General features: G+C 25.3%; 1 protein-coding gene across 2 annotated transcripts in view; it reads left to right on the top strand.

Annotated features, from left to right (window-relative positions):
- Positions 1–13,476, top strand: part of LOC107452930 (uncharacterized) — a 34,140-nt gene extending 20,664 nt beyond the window's left edge. For both annotated transcript variants that reach the window (XM_043056104.2, XM_016069561.3), the window contains exons 12-21: positions 999–1,207; positions 1,925–2,105; positions 3,779–4,248; positions 6,741–6,932; positions 8,002–8,134; positions 9,340–9,492; positions 9,918–10,137; positions 11,361–11,506; positions 12,849–13,003; positions 13,096–13,476. In XM_043056104.2, coding sequence (XP_042912038.2) covers positions 999–1,207; positions 1,925–2,105; positions 3,779–4,248; positions 6,741–6,932; positions 8,002–8,134; positions 9,340–9,492; positions 9,918–10,137; positions 11,361–11,506; positions 12,849–13,003; positions 13,096–13,461 — 2,225 coding nt within the window. In that variant the 3' untranslated portion in view covers positions 13,462–13,476. The remainder of the gene's footprint in view (positions 1–998; positions 1,208–1,924; positions 2,106–3,778; positions 4,249–6,740; positions 6,933–8,001; positions 8,135–9,339; positions 9,493–9,917; positions 10,138–11,360; positions 11,507–12,848; positions 13,004–13,095) is intronic.
- Positions 13,477–15,404: the final 1,928 nt, after the last annotated feature.

Here is a 15,404-nt window from a genome sequence, read left to right as displayed (position 1 = left end):
TTTCATGTGCAAACCCAGCTGGTGTGTTTGTAACTACATTTGATGGGGAATTGCTGGCTATCAAGATTGCTCTTTCTGCCAAATAAATAAATTATACAAAGCTGTCATACTTAATGACTCACGGGCTGCAAAACAGTCTCTGATGTTAACCTCGAGTTCTTTATCCTTGAATGTTGGAGACTGTTACAAATCTTATTTGTTAGCAAAAAGTATATTGTTTTACAATGGATCTTTGGGCATTGTGAAATCTATGGCAATGAGATTGCTAATTCACTGTCCAAAAAGAGTGCCTTGACTCTACAAGCATCTCCTTCCAGTATATCTCAGAAAAATAAAACAATTGAAAATATTATGCCTTAGGAGTTTAATGGAACTTCCCTCTTAGAACAGTTCAAAAGTCTTGGATATACAATTTATCTATAGTCTCAAAATAGCTCAGATGTAAAATGGTGGCTGAGTTACATGCCGTGACTGTCTCCCAAAGCACTTACTGTTTCCACTTATTTTCATGTCTTATCTGCAGTCTCTGTTATCTGGGATGAATCATGAATGATGACCATCTTATTCTTTACCAAGTTTTATACTTATGTTCTCTTGTGAACCGATTCCAAGAGCTTTTAGGAATTGTAGACTATTGCTGCAGCTTCTTCTCTAGTTCACTATGTTTTTTCTTCTTTCTATATTAGTTCTTTGTATTTATTGCTGAAATTTTATTTTAATCTTGCCATTAAAAGTTTAAAAAATTTTTTTAATATTTTTTTGCAGATATATTGATACAATGTTCTAAAGGTTACTAGTTAAGTGATTTTTTTTTTCAAACTTTTAAATGAAGTTCGATTTTTGTTTTAAGGTCTTATAAATAAATATTTTTCATTTGTAAGGTGATTTTTTCTTAAAAAATTTACATTGAAATGAAACTAATTTTTTATTAATTATATTGATAACACATTTTATGTATTTCATTCATGTTTCATTTATTTACATTCATTTGGTTTCAGATTATATGATGTTAAATGACAGCCACTTGCATGTAAATGGCAGCTTCAAATTGTCACATTTGACTGTGCAAAATATAAATCTCAGAGCTATAAACACCATAGACCCAAAAACCTTTTTTCTTTCAACTGGTAACCAAGTTGTGATGGAACAAAAGACATTTAATTATTTGCTGTGTGATGTTATATCAGCAAAAAATTTCATGCATAATGTAAGCTAATGTTCTTAAACATTTTTAGACTTTCTTATAACTCAAACAAATAACATTTACAACTAACAATGTTCTTGTAAACATCCCTATTTTATACTATAAAACCTGCTTAGTACAACCTAATGTTATTAAACTTTTGCATATTTTCTTATTAAGCATCAAACAATTGATATTCTCATCTAACGAAGTTCTTATAAGCATTTGTATTTAATTTAATGAAATCAGAATATTATAAGCTAATGTCTTTATAAAATGTTATTATACTTTCTTATCAAACATCAAATAAATTCTGTGTTCATTAATGACAATGTTTGTATAAACATTTTAATTCTAAACCTTGAAACCTGAGTAGATGGTTTTCTTATAGAATTATTTTTATACTATCTTATGAAACATCAGAGATAATGATGTGCTCATAAACATCTTAATTTTACCACATAAGGAAATGTTGTGTGACGTATGAATAAAGCACACATGAAGTTACCGAAATGGACAAAAAATAAGCATTTCTGAACCTTAATTTGTGTTTTATTCATCTTCATTTTGCACTATGAATCCTTAGTGTAAGAACTAAAGCTTAACTATATTAAATTTCCATATTAAGCATTTTTTTTTATACTTTCTTATTAAACATTAAACAAATAATGTGTTCACCAGTAACAATGTTTTTATAAACATCTTAATTATGCCTTTTTAAATGTTTATATTTCATTTCAGTTAAATATTACAGATTATGCAAAGAATGTCATTCGAATAGGCAATATGATATATAAAGAAATGATTATTGATGGTGACATTACCATTTTGGATAATTTAATTGTCAAACGCATAAATGGGAAGGATTTATCTAAGTTGTTTTTGGCTTCTGTCAAAAAGAATAAAATTGAAACTATAAAAGGTAATTATTTTTGATCTATCTTTTTCTTTTTAATACAGAATTTCTTTTTAAAATATATATTTTTATTTTATGTGAAAATTTATTCTGAGATAATTAAATAACTTTTAAAAACCTCATTTCATTGTTATTAATATGAATTATGGGATATCAATCACTTCCCTGGTTTTAAGGAATTGGCCTTCTTTGTGAGTTCTGTTATTATCAGGATGTCCGAGTTTTACCTCCTTTTCTTCGTCAGACTATAGTGCCTAAAAAGGAAATGTATTTAAATCAAAAGTGACAAATTATTTAACGAATCAAGTTTCAAGACTATAATTATCGAAAAATTTATTTTGTATTGTTTCTTCCTGCAATTAAAAATGCCCCTTCCAAAATTTACTGTCTTCAGGTTAATATAGATTTAAAAACTCAGTATACCAGTGATTTTTCAAATATTTTATTTTATTTCCTATTTTTTCCTTTCTTTTTATTCTTAATTCCAGTTATAGTTAAAAATACTATTTGATTTCATTACCTTGTACTTAATGAAGTTTCAAGACTATAATTATCAAAAAATTTATTTTGTATTCTTTCTTGCTATTAAAAATGCTCCTTCGAAAATTTATTGTCTTCAAGTAATAGTGCATACCTGTCAACTTTTACTCTTTCCAAGAATGGATTTTCCAAGTGGTAGTAAAACAATTGCCTAAAAACTATCTTACTCTTAAATATATTTATATTTTGACCAGGTTAAAATTAGCTGTTGTAAAGACTATTATGATTTTAAGTATTTGTTGTAATTATTTATGTGTAGTGGTGGTAAAACTCATTTATGATTATTATTATAATTCAAAAAGTTTAATGAAATAACACGAGTTTTGCTACCACTTTAAATATAAAATCTTCTGGCAATACAGAAGCATTGGCAGCTATGAATGTAGATTCAAAGATACAGTATACCAGTGATTTTTAAATTTTTTTAACTTTGTTTCCTATTTTTTTCCCTTTTTTTTAATTCCAGTTTTAATTTAAAATACTATTTGATTTCATTACCTTACAATTTGAATATTATTTGAGTATGGCAGCAAATTGGGCTGTTAAACCTCACATTTAATATAATCCAATTCAAATAAAATATGTTTAAAATATTTGAGTTACATGACATAAGAACATTCTCTTTTATGAGAATTAAAATATTCCATTACTTTTCAGCTTTTATGTCTGAATGCTTTCAAGACTGAACATTTTATGCATAGAAGATGGAACTTTTTATAGCTATCAATAGTTTATTATAGCCATATGAGTGTCTTAAACTATTTGCCTGTTTTGTAAATATAACATAATTTTTTCATGGAAAGTATTTAAAATGGATTCATGTGAAGAAAATATGTTACTGAACACTTCCAATAATACTAGTTATCATTACTATTATAAGATGGAGTAGAAAATGCCATAATCAATGTCTTCATGCTTTTTAAATTAAATTAAAATAGTGAAAAAAATATTTCTTTTAAGTGATGCTGTTTTATTTTCAAGCCTCAAATGAAGTTTCCCATATGAAGGTGTTAAGTATTTTTTCTCTGAATATTTTATAATAACCATTAAGTGTTCATTTGTAAGTTTTTTAATTTATGATTTTTTGTTGAATAATTTGTTTCATTTAGTTTCTAGTAATTAATTTTTTTTCATTTCAGGGAAGAAGATATTTTATGAACCTGTGAAAATTAAGGATATGTCGATTCTTGGATATATAAATAATTTTGATTTTAATCATCTCTTTACACTGAAAACTTCTCAAACTCTACCTGGTACTTTCTTTTTTACAAAGTTTTCTCCTAATAGCATTGCTACCAACTCCATAAATGGTATTGATTTTAGCCAGGATGCCGTTTTAATGTTCGGAATGTCTGTTGTTAAAAGGAAAGTACATTTTTTACAGCCAGTTATTGTTCTTGATATAATAGTTGAGAATAATGGTACTATCAATGCATTGAAGTTATCAAAGGAAATACAGTACCTTCCTCAGAAAAATTTCACTGTGTTTACTAAAGACTTCATTTTCAAAAATTTGATTGTTGAAAATAGCATTAACATAACTGATTCCAGAATCGAGAATATCCTTCTTACTCTTAAAAATAATGTTTGGCTCAAGAAAAAATTTCAGGTATCTATGATTTTTAATATTCTGAATATTATGAATTCCTTTTTTGAGTTTCAATATTTCTTTCAGTTTTTTTAATTTTATTTCGTAAAATACTGTGAAAATACGGCTTTGTAATGTAAACTACTTCCATAAAACTGACTATTAGTTAATGTTGCTTGTTTATTTGTTGTTCTAATGTTTAATGTTTAAATGTTCTTCTTTTAACTATAAGTTCAATTGGCAACTTTTTAATCTCTTCTCACGTTTATTGTCCTAACAAAATTTTGTGTTTTAAACCTCTTTCCTTTACATAGTTTGTTTCATAGCAATACAGCATACATTTAGATAAAACTTTTTATCATATTTAAGCTTCAATTTATCGTACACTTTTGGAAGCGTGTGATTGATTAAATATACTTTCAAAACCTTCTTTAGGTAAATGTAGATTTTACAATCGCAAAGCCCCATAATGATATTTCTTCCTTTTTATTTTGTCCATTTGTTTGTGTTAAATTCATCTTAGTTGCAAATTATCATGCAGTTAACATTTTTTTTATTCATTAATATTAGTTTATATTGTAAAGCATTCTTAAAGAAATTTCCATTTTCATTTGTTGAATATTAAGCTGAATAAGAAATTACATTAAACATTTTTAAAACATAAAATAGTTTATAAACTTTCGAATTTCAACAGATTAATTGATTCCAAACCTCATGTTTCATAACGAAGTATATTATAATTGTAAGAATTAAAAATTGCGTTTAAGGTCATGCAAAAATATTTATCTTGCCAAATCTAACTGAGTAGATATTCTTAGTGGTATCATTTTTAATTTCATTAGCATTTCATTAGACTAGTGGTGCTTGTTTGACATTGTGTCATTGTTTAAACATTTGTCCAAATGACTAAATCAATTTATAAATTTTTTTGTTCACAAATTAAAAATGTATATTTATTGCACATTATGTAGGATAATTGTTATTTCAAAACTTAACAAATAGGTCTTGAAATGTTACTATTACTAACTAAAGTTATGTTAAACTGTAAATAAATTGTGCATTCCTATTTTTTATAATTAATATTGAAATTATTTTTCCAATTTGCATGTAAATAACATAATCTTAGAGTTTTCAGATGTTAACCTATTTTTTTAGACTATATGTATATAGAGTTCACCTAGTTTTAATTAACTTCTCTTGTTTAACAATAGGTAACAGCAAGAATAAATTTAAAATAGAGTCATTAATTATTTTTAAATGATAAATTGTATATTTTAATTAATAGCCATTGGTTTGGCTTTAGGTAGAAATATAGGAGCAAGTACCACCCCCATAATTTTCCAAAATTTCAGATATTTTTTTAGTCATTTCATTTTTTAAAAGAGGTAATTAAACAAACTTTTTGGTTATAATTCAACGAAATAATATCATGATTATCACTTTCCTGTTAGTGATAACCATTTAATGATTTTTTAAAAATATTTTTACCATTGGAACTCTATAATTTTAATGAAACCGAATTTTTAAGCTCTATCATTAGTATATAAATGCATTTAGTAGTTTTTATAATGTAATTCATAAAATAGTATAATTTTTTTCCATTTATAATAATTTTTTAAACATAGTGAACAAATTTTTAGGCAATTTTTTCTTTAGTCAAAAGATTTGTGGTGTATTTTGCCTAAAGTATACAAATTGAACAAGGAACTTACAGCATGTTTTGAATTTGAAATTTTTTGGAATCCTTAATTTCTGGTGAAATTAGGACTGGCTATGTTTCAAATTCTTATAATTCTCAATCTTATTGTTGATATAAGTTTCATTTCATTAGTGTTATATTTATTTAGTGTATATTTTATTTATATTTATTGTAAACATTTATTTAGTGTTTAGATTTTGCTAAATCACAAACATAAAAACTTGTAATTTTGTATTATGGCTGTTCAGATACCTTTTTTGTTATTAGCTTTCAAACAAAAATACTTCTATTACTCCATTTTAAAAGTTTGCAAAAATGTTTTGTAAATAAAATAATAAAATACTGCTAATGACAGGAAAAAAAAACTTAGCTGAATTAAAGGATTGACAGATTGTACAACTATCTGTTTAAAACTGTCATTGTATCAATCCAATCCATTCTAATTTTACATAAGCTTAAAATTGTGCTCTAAAATGGATTCTAACTTAGATATCTTTATTGAAACTGAGTTGACCTCTCTGTAAAAAAATTTTTTAAATAAAATTTTTTTTATTTGCATTTTTAAAATTGTTATTGTGCTATTTATTTTTAATTTAGTATGTGTTGATTATTATTCTGAAATCTCTTTCTTTATATGAATGTGTATAAAAAGAAGGTCAAAAAACAATGTTTTGAGTAGTGTTTAATTTATTTATTTTGACCTTAAATTGACAAAATTAGCTTATCACAGATATTAAAATGTTCAATGGGTATGTTCTCAAATGTTTAGCAATTTTGGCAATAATTGACTTTTGTAATTCCTGGTACTTTATAGAATGTTTCTGAAGGACGTTACAGAAGATTATTAACACAAAACCTACAAGTGCAAACAGTGAATGGAATTTCTCTGCAAGACATTGTTTTAACAATTTCAGATTCTCATATTAATTCAGAGAAAATATTTTTAAATGATGTTCATTTGAGCTCTATGGCATCAACCTCAAGAGAAAAGCTTATCAACATTGATGTAAGTATTCTTTCAAATTTGATATTCAATACAATTCAGATTTATGTATTTATTTATTTATTTTAAAATGTGCACAAAGATTTAGAAATAATATGAAATTTTTATATTTAAATAACATTCTCATTGAAGGGTAGCTAGTAGAAATTATTTTGTATTGTGAAAATCTATCTGTTTGTGTGGTAAAAAATAGTTAGCCAAAATGCTTTTTTTTAAATAGCAAGTAAGCTTTTTGTTAGTTGTTAGACTGATTAAAGGCAACAGCAATACATTAAATACCATATTGCCCTCATCATACTGTTGATTCAAAAAATTGCAGAGCCTTAACTTCCATGACCTCCTTAGCAGGAGTGAAAATAATTTATTTATATTCCTTTTGTGTCAAGAAAATAAAATTAATCAAAGTTCCCCCCGTATAAGACTTAAATTTTCTCTGCTGTACTTGGTAGAATGCAACCAAATCTGGTTCTTGTATCATTAAACTCTACATTATCCATTCCTTAAAGTTTTCACATCTGCTACTCGTCAAAAATATGTTTTGGAATTTGTTAGTTTTGAAGGGCAAGGTCATTGTTTGATTAAAAATTGGATATATATCAAGGAGATTCTATTTTTTAAGATTACTTGCGATAGTCTTTGTATATTTTTCTTTCATATTACAGATTAGTTTCATGATTCATGCTTCCTAACTGTTTTTACTATGTTTAACAATAAATTTTTTCTAATAAAATGTTTTATTAACTACAAGGAAATTATAAATTTGATTTTCTATAAAGACAAATGAAACTTTTTTCACACTTTTATTGTTACAATACGGCATATATTGATTTTAATGCTTTTTCTTATGTATAATGTTTTATTATGACTAGTTACCTTTATTTTTGTTTTACCTTTATTTTTGTATTCAACCATTTATTTATGATTTATGGATATTAACTAAAATGTAAAAATTAAAAAACTGTCTTAATAAACAGATGATATGTAAAAATGTTTTGTTCAAAATTAAAAAAAAAATTTAATCTGTTTCATTATAAAGCAAAAATAGTTATTTTCTTCCCTTTAATTTATTTAGGATGCTTTCGTGACCAAGAATTTTTCATTCATATTTAAAGATATGCATGTAAAAGGTAACATCGATGTGCCTGTTTTGAATAATGTTTTAATGTCTGATTTAATGCATACTAAAAAACTTCAGATTTGCAAAGGTAAGTAGAATATTTTAGTAAACTTATTTATCATATTTGCAAGAATGTCTTTTTTGCTTTTAAAATATTTAAATTTTAATCTATTTTTGCTTAAATTTGAAACCATTTGTTAAAAAAGTAAGAATTACTAAAAATTAGTGATGCTAAGGAGTGCTAATTACAATAACATTGGTTTTGTTTAAAATTGTTCAGTATTCTATAATGGCAGAGCCCTCTGCATGAGAGTGTGTGTTAAAAATAACTTGTGGTGGAAATAACGTGTTTGTCATCCTTTGTATTTTGGATGATAAATTCTATCTCATGTTTCTTGCTTTTGGCATAAAGTTCTATTGTAAACAAGAATTTTTAAAAAAATAAAATTTACATAAAAATGAAGCTAATGTTGGGATAGCCCTTCTTTTGACCCTTGAGTTTTGATTCAAAATTGTGGATTTTGTTTACATTCTGTACTAGTCTACTTTTGTTTAACCTTGCTGGATATTGATTTTTTTATTTATAAGTATAAGTAACAGAAGGACTGAATGTGAAACTATTTGAAAATTGAATGGAAAATAAATGAATGCAAATGTTAAATTGATTGTCCCCTTATGCATAATATGATGCATGATCATTGGTATTAATGTGTGCACTCAATCAAATACTATTTCCTTTACTTTCTTAACATGGCCTTTCATTGTTCAATATATGCTGCAATGTCGAATTGAATGTTGTTACATATGTTAAAAAAACAAAGTTGTTAACCCAAGAAAGTTCGTCTTCAGAATTATCTTGTTACTTTACTATGTTCTGTCCTCATTTTACAATCAGTGATTCTTCCATTGTATTATTGATGTTAAAATAGACTCCCTATCTCTCATTGTAATTTAAGAAAGAATTACAATAGGAGCTACAGCAACATTCTGGATAATCTGATTAAATAAATTTATGAAATTTGAAACCATTTTTTAAAAAAATAATTTTGTTGACTTTGATGTGTAATATTTGATTTGTTTGTTCAAGTAAATAATTTATACAAATATGATTATAAGAATGATTATGTGCTTGAGTGTAGAAAATATTTCATTCAATTACTAGAGAGGAAATTGTTATAAATAAGGTTTCAGTGCTTTTTTTTTCTAAATATTTTCTGTTTATTATTAATAAAATTTCTTAGGATATTTACTATTTGCTCTGCTTTATTAATTTTTTTGAAAACTTATTTTTAGGCAGAACAGCTTTTGATAGAGTCCAGCTGAAGAGTTTACTCTCAAAAAATCTTAAATTTTCTACATTTAAAGATAAGAACATTGATAATTATTTTTTATCTACTTTGATGCCACAAAAACACATTCTCAGTGCAAAATTCATGAATATAAAAGGTAAACATTTCTAAATAACATAGATTCTAAAATTAAAACAATGCAAAATTAAAAATGTGTGTAATAAAATTAGTTAAGATACAATTATTTTGATGCCACGAGCAAAAAGAAAATAATATTCACTATCTTAACTCTGATTGATTCTTCAGAACTGAGATTGCGAATAAGTTGATTTCCTTTAAAATTTTCCAGAGGCAGTTTAGCTTCCTTTTATTTATGGCACCAAAATATGCTTCTAACTATTCTTATTTATTTATGTATGCTTCTATTCTTATTTATGATTCTATGTTGTTTTACATTCTATAATATTCCAGAACAAAAATAATCACTCTTTTTAAAATTGTTACTTGAACAATTTTATTCTTTTAGAAATGTTCTATTTTAATTTATTTGTATTGTACAGTAATTGCTTCAATTTTTTCTAGCAATGAAATTGGTTGTTACCGGCTTCTTGAATAGAAAAGATCTCAACAGATTGTATGATTCTGTTGTTACTTTGGATTCCAATCAAAAGATTTTAGCTACTTGTATGTTTTCAAGTTCATTAAATCTTAAAGTACTTAATGTATCAAATTTAATTGATTTGAATTCAGTTGTTCTACGTGATGTTTCAAGCTTAATAATTTCTCGCAAGGAGTTTATTGGGTAAGCTTATTTGATTTTAATAATTATTAGTATTATTAAAGATATAGTCAAATGATATATTTATTCTTTAAAAAAAAGTTCTACAAAAGAAAGTGTTGTAAGTGCTAATCTCATTACTGAGTTTTTTTTTTCATTGATCAATTAACAATGAAGTTTATTTAACCCTCTAACATTAGTTTTGATTGAATATTTAAGCTTCAGGCTTTCCTGTTAAAAAACAAAACAATTTTCCCCTTGTTTTTCATAGAGGAGGTACTGCATTGCACGGAAATTTCAGTACAGTTTTCTCCTGAGGCTGATCACTTTGAGGGTTAATCTCTTTTATTTATTCTTTTATATATTTTGAAGTATTTGTTTTAATATTTTAGAACTCTTTTATATAACATGTATTTCAAAATATATTCAAAGTTTTTATAACGATGAAATTACAGAATTAATGACGATACTGATAGTAGAAAATATTTTGTTATTTTTATCAAACATTTTGATTGAATGATTTTGCAGAAATAGAAAAATATTTATAAAATGTTAATTTGCAAATTGTTAGAATGTATTAAAGTTATTCCAGCAGACATTGTTTGAATTGGTTTTCAACTGAACATTGGTTTTCAACTGAAGGTTTGTCTTTAGGGAATTCCCCCCCCGCAAATATGTCATTTATATTATGATAAATTTGCGTTTTGAGGATAGAGGAGTAGTGAGGTTTTTTCTTCAAGATTTGAAGGTTATTATTAATGCACAAATTATTAATTAAAAAAATTTCTTGAAATGATGGAAATAATTTAAACCTAAGAATTAGATTTTTAGGTGTTTTAATTTGTGGGAATAATTTTAACACAATTTAATTTTATAACACAACTGGATAGTATGTGGGGATGATGATTTTGTATTAATAATGTTGCATATAATTAAATTTTTTCTGCATTTAAGATTTTATTGGTGTTTTTTGTCTACTAGTATTATGTTCATAATTTATTATAAAAAGTATTATAAAAACTGGGAGTATTATTATTAGAAGTAAGAAGGAGGTAACAAATAGTTAAAGTTAGTAATAATTATCCAATTATGCGGCAGATTTTATTTTTTGATTTATCCGATTCTATTGTGATAACACTTTCTGAAATTTATTGCATGTATAGAAAATATAAATGTATATTAAAACCCTCCATAAAAATAAAGCATATATACATCATGTTAAGAATTCTTTTTAATATTATTTACAGATCTTTCTCTGCTGAAAACTTGTGGCTAGATGGTAAAATAAATAATGTTTCAATCAATGATCTGAGTATGAATGCTTTTCTAAAAAATTCTCGAAATATCATCCAAAAAGTGATTACTTTTCAGTCAAATTTTTCAACACCCTCTTGTAAGTAAAATAAATCATTTGTTTTAAGTAATCTAAGTACATTTATGTTTACTTGTGTCTTATGTTTTCAAAGCTGCTTTGTCGTTCAAAAATTTCTGCTGTTAAAAGTTTTGATTTTTTTTTCTTGCCTACTTCTATTTATTGAAATACGCTTTTATTTTTGAAAATGTTCCTTTTTTAATAATCATTACATTTAGTTTTTCAAATCTGATTTAATTGACAATATTAAAAACATGATTGTGTTAGTTGCTTATCATATGTAGATAAAGAAAAACTGACTTCCTTACACATGTAATAAACATGTGTAATAGCGCTGTCTATTCCTTACACATGTAACTTATTTAAAACCTTTTTTTTCTTGAGGATGCTGAAAGCAGTGATGTGACTAATTGACCCCAAATCATAAGTTTGTTGTTAAAAGAATGAAGTGATGCAGCATAATACTAAATATTAACTTCTTTTAAAGATAACTCTGGGACCTCAAATTTTGTTCTAATATGTCCTAATGTTTTATAGAAATAATATATAATTAAATATATTTGAATATTGTGTATTATTGTTTTTAATACTTATACACTTTTTTTTCCTTACTATAAATCTGTTTCTGCCTTATTTCATAATAAGAATGTTCACTTAAAAAGCTATTATATTTATATTGAATTAACTTTGTCTGCTTGGTGTAAACTATACATTTTTCTCATCAGAAAAAAATTCTGTTTTTAACTTCAATCTTCATTTTATTTTTATTTTTTTATAAAATCTCCATGTTTTAATTCTCAAATTTTTGATTAAAGATTAGATTACAAGTACTGTGTGAAAAACTTATAGACACATTTTGTAATTTTTATTTTAATATAATAACAATAGAAGATGGTGAAATTTTTTAAACTTATTTTTATATATTATTTTGTTTATTTTCACTGCAGCTCCAGACTTTTAATTTTGAAATTTTAGTGCCATACAATCAATTTTTATAAAAAGAGCCTCATTTCTGTATTTAAAATTAAAAGTTAGTCTCATAAGTCTTCAACTTTAAATGTTTTCAAACTTTTTTTTATGGTTGTAGTAATAAAAAGTACAAAAAATTTACTATTAATATTATTATAAAAACATCAGATATTCAGTATTATTACTGTTACAATTAATTTTAAAACCATTTTTTGCTAGTTTGACACATCAAGTAAATTTTATATATTTGTGCACTTAGTATATTTGATTTAAAATATTTAAATAATACTATATATAAGCTGTAGCATAGAGAAATAAATTGTCTATCCTTACTATTATCTAAAATTGTTATATTTAAAACATTTTTGTATTTTATATGCTCATTTTTATTTAGTAAAGGTTGATCTGAATGCTACACTTGATCATGTAATGTTTTCTGAGCTTCTAAAAGTTGAAGATCCACTGCATGCTGATGCATTCCAGATTTCTTCTGTTTATGTTAAAAACTTAACGTTTAATGGACAGATAAATCAATGTGGCTCATTTTCGGTTAGTAATAGGCTTGAAATTTTTCTTAAGCATTTTTATTTCAAGATTTTTATTTAGAAGATTTTTAATAACTGAAACAATATTACTTTCAGGAATTATTTGAAAGTGCATTACAAAAAAATAAAGGACAAACATTCTTGATGAGCAAGAACTTTAATAGTTTAAACATTGATGGAAATTTATTTCTAGAAAAAGATATTAATGGTTTATCAGCGCATGATATTAATCATAAATTATCATTCCTTGAAGGAGAGAATGAATCAAAGAATTATAAGTTTTTTAATGTTCGTGCAATCTGGTTGAGAGTTTCGAATTATTTTAATGGCATTGATGTGGACTTTATTTTAAAAGACTCAATTACTAAAGAGGGCACTGAGGTTAGTAATGTTCTTTTATTTTTATATTTTATATATTTTTATTATTTCATTTATTTAAATGTGCTACATATAGTACTTTAAGAGTCTGCATGCGAGATTTTTTAGTGTAAAATCCGAGAAACCACTCAATCTTTTTAAAATGAATTTTGAGAATGCATATAGAATTCTGCCGAATACATAAAAAGCTTTGAAGACATTGGGAAATTAGTTTTTTATTTAACATAACTTTACAATTGTTTTTCTTGCAAAGCTATAAAAATAGTTTCAACTCCCAATGCATATCTGAAAATATTTAAATAATTGAGCATACAATGCATATCAAATTTTGCTAAATTCATAAGAAGAAAGGATGCCTTTAGATATTTAGTGGGAGGTGAAACTCCGTATATTAGTATATACCTTTAGGGTAATAACCCCTTAAAATAATAAAGCTCACTATCCAGCCAATTCCAAGAAAAAACACATTTTAATATTTAAGCATACGTTATGCACTAGCTATTGTCTCATTTTTTACTTATTATACCCGACATTTACATTATATTATTTTTTCTTGCTTTCATTTAACTAATAGAGATTTTTTCCGTTTGTAAATAGTAGTATATAAATATAAAATATTTTATTTATTAATTTTTTTAGTTACTAGATATTATTTGACATTTAAATTACAGGTATAATGAAATCTTTCAATAAAAGGATATAAGTTAAAATAATTAAAAGCAGTGGTTATAATAATAAAAAAGTTAGATAAGGTGATTCCTTCAAATGTATTAATCTGTTAATCCTTGTGTCATTTATTTTTATAGACAGGAAAAAAGTAATAAAGTATTTATATAATTCTGCATAATTGTTTAAACAAATTCGATGAATTGATTTTCATGAAAACTACATTAAAATGTAAAAAAAATCTTTTACCTACTTTTAATAAAATGATAAGATATAATCGATACAATTCTAAGCTTTTGCATGTTAATGAAGTAAGTTTTTCTGCAGACAATTTTTGAAAATGTTTATGTTGAAAATTATCTTTTGTTTAATGTGTAGGATGCCAATTAATTTTTCGTTTTTAATGTTTTTATTACAATTATAAACCAGATTATTGTTTGTTTATAAAGCAAAGTGTTTATACAAAATTAAAAAAAATAACTATTTAACTATTATAAGCTCTATTTATAAATATTATTTTAACCTTTTCTATTTTGTTGAAAAATTAAATAAGGACTGTAATTTAAGTATTAAGAAATATCTAATAAAATAATAAATAAATTAAATTATATTTAAACTATTTGCAAACAGAGAAAAATTTGGGAAAGAAATAGTTCTGCATGAATGTTCCGACTCTGGACTACTGTGTCACTAGTGAAGAGAAGATTTGAAGATTGAACTAGTTTATTAAATATGCTTGAATTTCCTCAAAATTGCCTGGTTAGTGTGCTGTATTATTTTAAAGGAGGCCCACCATTAGGATATACTATTACAGGGTGGCCACCCACTTGGAAAACCTTGAAAACCTGGAATTATCAGGGAATTTTTCTATGCTGGAAAAAACCTGGAAATATCAGGGAAATTTGAATAAAAACCTGGAAAAATCAGGGAATTTTAAAAAAGACCTGGAAATTTTTTCTTTGATAATTTTTTTAATTTCACTAATTTAAATTATTTACTAATTTTCTTAATTTAAATTATTTCAACCCTTTTTTTTAAATGGAAATGTATTGCCAAACAGTTGAAATATCAACTTAGCAATACTTTGCTTGCATCAAAATTTGCTCCATTACAGCTCTGTTAAATTAGAATGCCACATAAAATTCTCCCACTGTTGCTAAACGAATATAGAAACCTTTGACCGCTATGGGACTATGCAATTTAGGAAAGATTCTGGTAGAGGTGGAAAAAGGGATTGGGATATTAGCTTCTGTTTTTAAATTCTGTCCTTGGGCTTCAGCCCAATTATGGCTCCATTTATTTCTCAAGTTTGTTCTGATGCTTTAGTGGTAGTTTTGATAAAATGTTTTTGTATTTTCAAC

The sequence above is a fragment of the Parasteatoda tepidariorum genome, chromosome 4 (genome assembly GCF_043381705.1).
Source record: "Parasteatoda tepidariorum isolate YZ-2023 chromosome 4, CAS_Ptep_4.0, whole genome shotgun sequence".
NCBI lineage: Eukaryota > Metazoa > Arthropoda > Arachnida > Araneae > Theridiidae > Parasteatoda > Parasteatoda tepidariorum.
Note: the sequence above shows the minus strand (reverse complement) of the source record. Positions and strands in the feature narration are given on the sequence as shown.